The following is a 3193-nucleotide window of genomic DNA, read 5'->3' on the forward strand; positions in this document are numbered from 1 at the left end:
GGCAAGAGGAGAAGGGGAGGGGAGGGGCATGCGGGTAGTGGAGCAGGTGAATATTGAGCCTGAGTTGGGCAACAGTAAGCAGGCATGGCCTCACTTGTCTGTTCAGGCAAGCTGTGGCCCCTGCGCTCCGCCTGCGGGCACCCCAGCTGCCAACCCCACGCCGGCCCCCACACTCACTCACGCTAACCCGAAAATGTTGACCGCGCCGAATGAAGGCGGGCAACAACATCAGCATGAACATCATCTGGACCGCGGGCAGCCTGGTGCTGACGCGCTGCTTTCAGGTGCGTTGGCGCCATTTCCTCCTGCATCCCCCTTGCCCAGCTCGACTGCCCCGTCGTCACCTGTTGGCGCACACCCTGTCTGGGGGGTGGGCGACGAGTGTCCTGGAACTCCCAACAGCCAGCGCTTGCCACTGCCTTGGCGCCCCAGTCTCCTCGATAATGAGTTCGTACCGGCAGCCTGCAGAGCGCTCCCTGCATGTGAGGAGGCCGAGCAGAGAGGCCCCTTTTCAAACCCGCTCCGCCCGCCGGATCCCACCCGGGGTACGTGCGCCCTGCTGCCGGCCCCTGCCCCAGGTGTACTCTGACGCCCAGCGGCAGAAGAGCCAGATGCAGCACGAGATCAGCTCCCAGCTGTACGACAAGATGCAGGACTCCCAGGAGGGCGTGGTGGGTGCCCGCATGGGAGGGAGTATGTAGGATTTTTGCTTCGCACATGCGTGCACATGGTTGTGGGGTGTGTGTGCAGGCGAGCGAGTGCGTTTGCAAGGTGGTTGCTCTGTGTGCCTGTTGTGTGCTTCTATGTGTTTGCGTGTGCATCGCATGCACCCACAAGCAAATCCGCGTGCGTGCATGCGTGCAGAGGCGTGCTAGCGTGCATGCGGACGTGCGCAAGTGTGATTGTGAGACGTTCCAATGCTGGACTAGCAAACACCTGCAAGGCACCACCCCTGATTCACTCCCACTCATATCCCGTCTCGTTTTGCCCCTCACCCCTCAAAAGGTGTCTGCCATAATGGAGGAGATGGCAGACCAGCAGTTCAAGCAGATGCTGCTGGCCTACACCCTGCTCATGCTCAAGGACAGAGCCATCAAGGCGAGGCACACGCATGCACACACGCGCACGCACACGCACCGCGCACATGGCTGCTGCCGAGCAGTGTCGCCTGCCGAGCAGTATTGCTTGCTTGCAATCGCCCTGGCATGCTGCCTTGGAGCTTCGGCTGAGCCCACCGGCACTCATCCCCCAGGGGCCCTCCCCACCACCAAGCCGGATGTTCTGGCGGCGCAGCTGCCGCCTGAGACCTGCACCTCTCGGGGGCCGCTTGACCAACCCCCGGCGGCTGCACGCTGTTTGTAAACCCAGATCCGCCCCCCTGCCAGCAGCAGCAACCCTCGTCACCCCATCCGGGTGACGTCTGACCTCCCCTCACCACCAATGCAACGAAACGCCTGCTGCGCCCCTGCAGGAGGAGGAGCTCGACGGGCTGTGCGAGGAGTTCCTGGTGCGCGAGTTTGACCACCGCATTGACTTCCAGGTGCAGGACTCGTTGCCGCGCCTGGAGCGCTGGGGCCTGGTTGTGAGGAACGATCAGGTGCGGGGGGGCGCGAGCGTCGGCTCGGCGGCGTGCAGTGCGTGGCGAACAGCTCTCGGCGGGGGCAGGGGGGTGCAGCGCAACGGCGCGCCGGGTGCGGGTCGGGGCGATGGGCGCGGTTGGCGGGTGCGGGGCGTGGGCGCGGCTCCGTTTACACACGGCGCCTTGCACCACCCGTGGGCGCGTGTGCCACGCAACAACTCTGCGCCGCAGCCGCCCTTCCTCCCTATGGTGCACAGCAACGTCAAGGGCCACTGCACACAAACCCCAAACACAGACACACACACACACAAAACACACACACACACACACAAAACACACACACACACACACACACGCACTCCCCCCCTCGCAGGACAAGGTCCAGGCGATGCCCATGGACAGCGCCATCGAGGCCCTCAGCTTCGCCTGGGCTATCGCCTACCGCTCCCTCGGCGAGCCCGCCGCCGCCGGCGTCTGCACCGCTGACCTCCTGACCGGGCGCGGCTCCACCTTTGGCGCCGAGTTCGACACGTTTAGGGAGAACCAGGCCGCCATAATCGCGGCGCTCGCGGGCAGCAAGAAGGGTATGTTCTCAAAGGCGAAGGACAAGATGTCCTTCAAGCGGAGCAGTTCCAGCCGGGAAGCGTTTGCGGCCGCCGCCTACAAGCCCCGCCCGGACGCTGCGGCCGCCGCCGCGCCCGGCGAGCGGTCGTCGGGCTCGATGGCGGCGGCCGCGGCGGCGGCGCTGGCGGCGGTCAATGAGGGCGAGGAGGACGCCGCGGCCAGAATCGACGCTGCGCTGGAGGGAGCGCCTGCGCCGCTGGCGGTGACGGGGGCGCCGCTGGCCGCCGCGGCCGTGGAGGACGCCCCGACGCCGCGCGCAAGCGGCGGCTCTCTGTCGGCCTCAGCATCGCCGGCGGCGGCGTCCCCCTCGCCGCTGGGCGGCGGCCGGGCGTCCGGAGACTTCTGCAGCCGCCGCTCCGCGGGGTCCGGCTCGGTCGCCGGCGGCAGCAGCGTGCACGACGGCGACGAGGGGGCGTCGGGGGCCGCCCACAGCAGCGGCGGCGGCAAGTTGAAGAAGCCCCTGGCGCTCTTCAAACGGCTGGGCAAGGGCGGGGCCAAGTGAGGCGGCGGGGCCGCGTCCTTTCATGCGTGTGTGCCCAGCCATTGGCGAGCGCGACAGGCGCGGATGCCGAGCACGGAATTACTGGGACGCTGCCACCTGACTCTGATGCGCCGGGCTTGTTTCTTCTACTTTTTCCCAACTTCCCTGTTGGTTGCACCCGTCAATCGGTCAAGCCGCACCGTTGTCCCTTTGGTCGTCCTGCACGGCATTGGACATGACGCTCCATGACAGGTGCTTTGCGCAATGCTCGCTGCCAAGTTTGTTGCCTGGCGCAGACGGCGTACGCGGGATCTCTGCACCTACTCACAGCCCGTCGTCGCGAATATCATTGGGGGAGGCCTTTGGGCGCACCAGGGATAAGACACTGTTCAGAGACAATTTGACACACAAATGCACACACACATACACACTCACAGACGTGTTTTTGGGTGCGCATGCACTCTTGTCCAGTCACTTTGCTTGTGACTGCGATGCCCAAGCAATCTTAA

At 65.5% G+C, this 3193-nt stretch overlaps 1 protein-coding gene across 1 annotated transcript; it reads left to right on the forward strand.

Moving 5' to 3' along the window:
* Nucleotides 1-209: 209 nt before the first annotated feature.
* Nucleotides 210-2705, forward strand: MNEG_15563 (hypothetical protein; the record flags this gene model as incomplete). The annotated part of the gene is made up of 4 exons (XM_014035966.1): nucleotides 210-284; nucleotides 579-671; nucleotides 1472-1597; nucleotides 1953-2705. 4 exons carry the CDS (start codon nucleotides 210-212, stop codon nucleotides 2703-2705), a joined length of 1047 nt encoding a protein of 348 aa, XP_013891420.1.
* Between the last annotated feature and the right edge of the window lie 488 nt (nucleotides 2706-3193).

Source organism: Monoraphidium neglectum (genome assembly GCF_000611645.1).
Source record: "Monoraphidium neglectum strain SAG 48.87 unplaced genomic scaffold scaffold05439, whole genome shotgun sequence".
In the NCBI taxonomy this organism is placed as follows: domain Eukaryota; kingdom Viridiplantae; phylum Chlorophyta; class Chlorophyceae; order Sphaeropleales; family Selenastraceae; genus Monoraphidium; species Monoraphidium neglectum.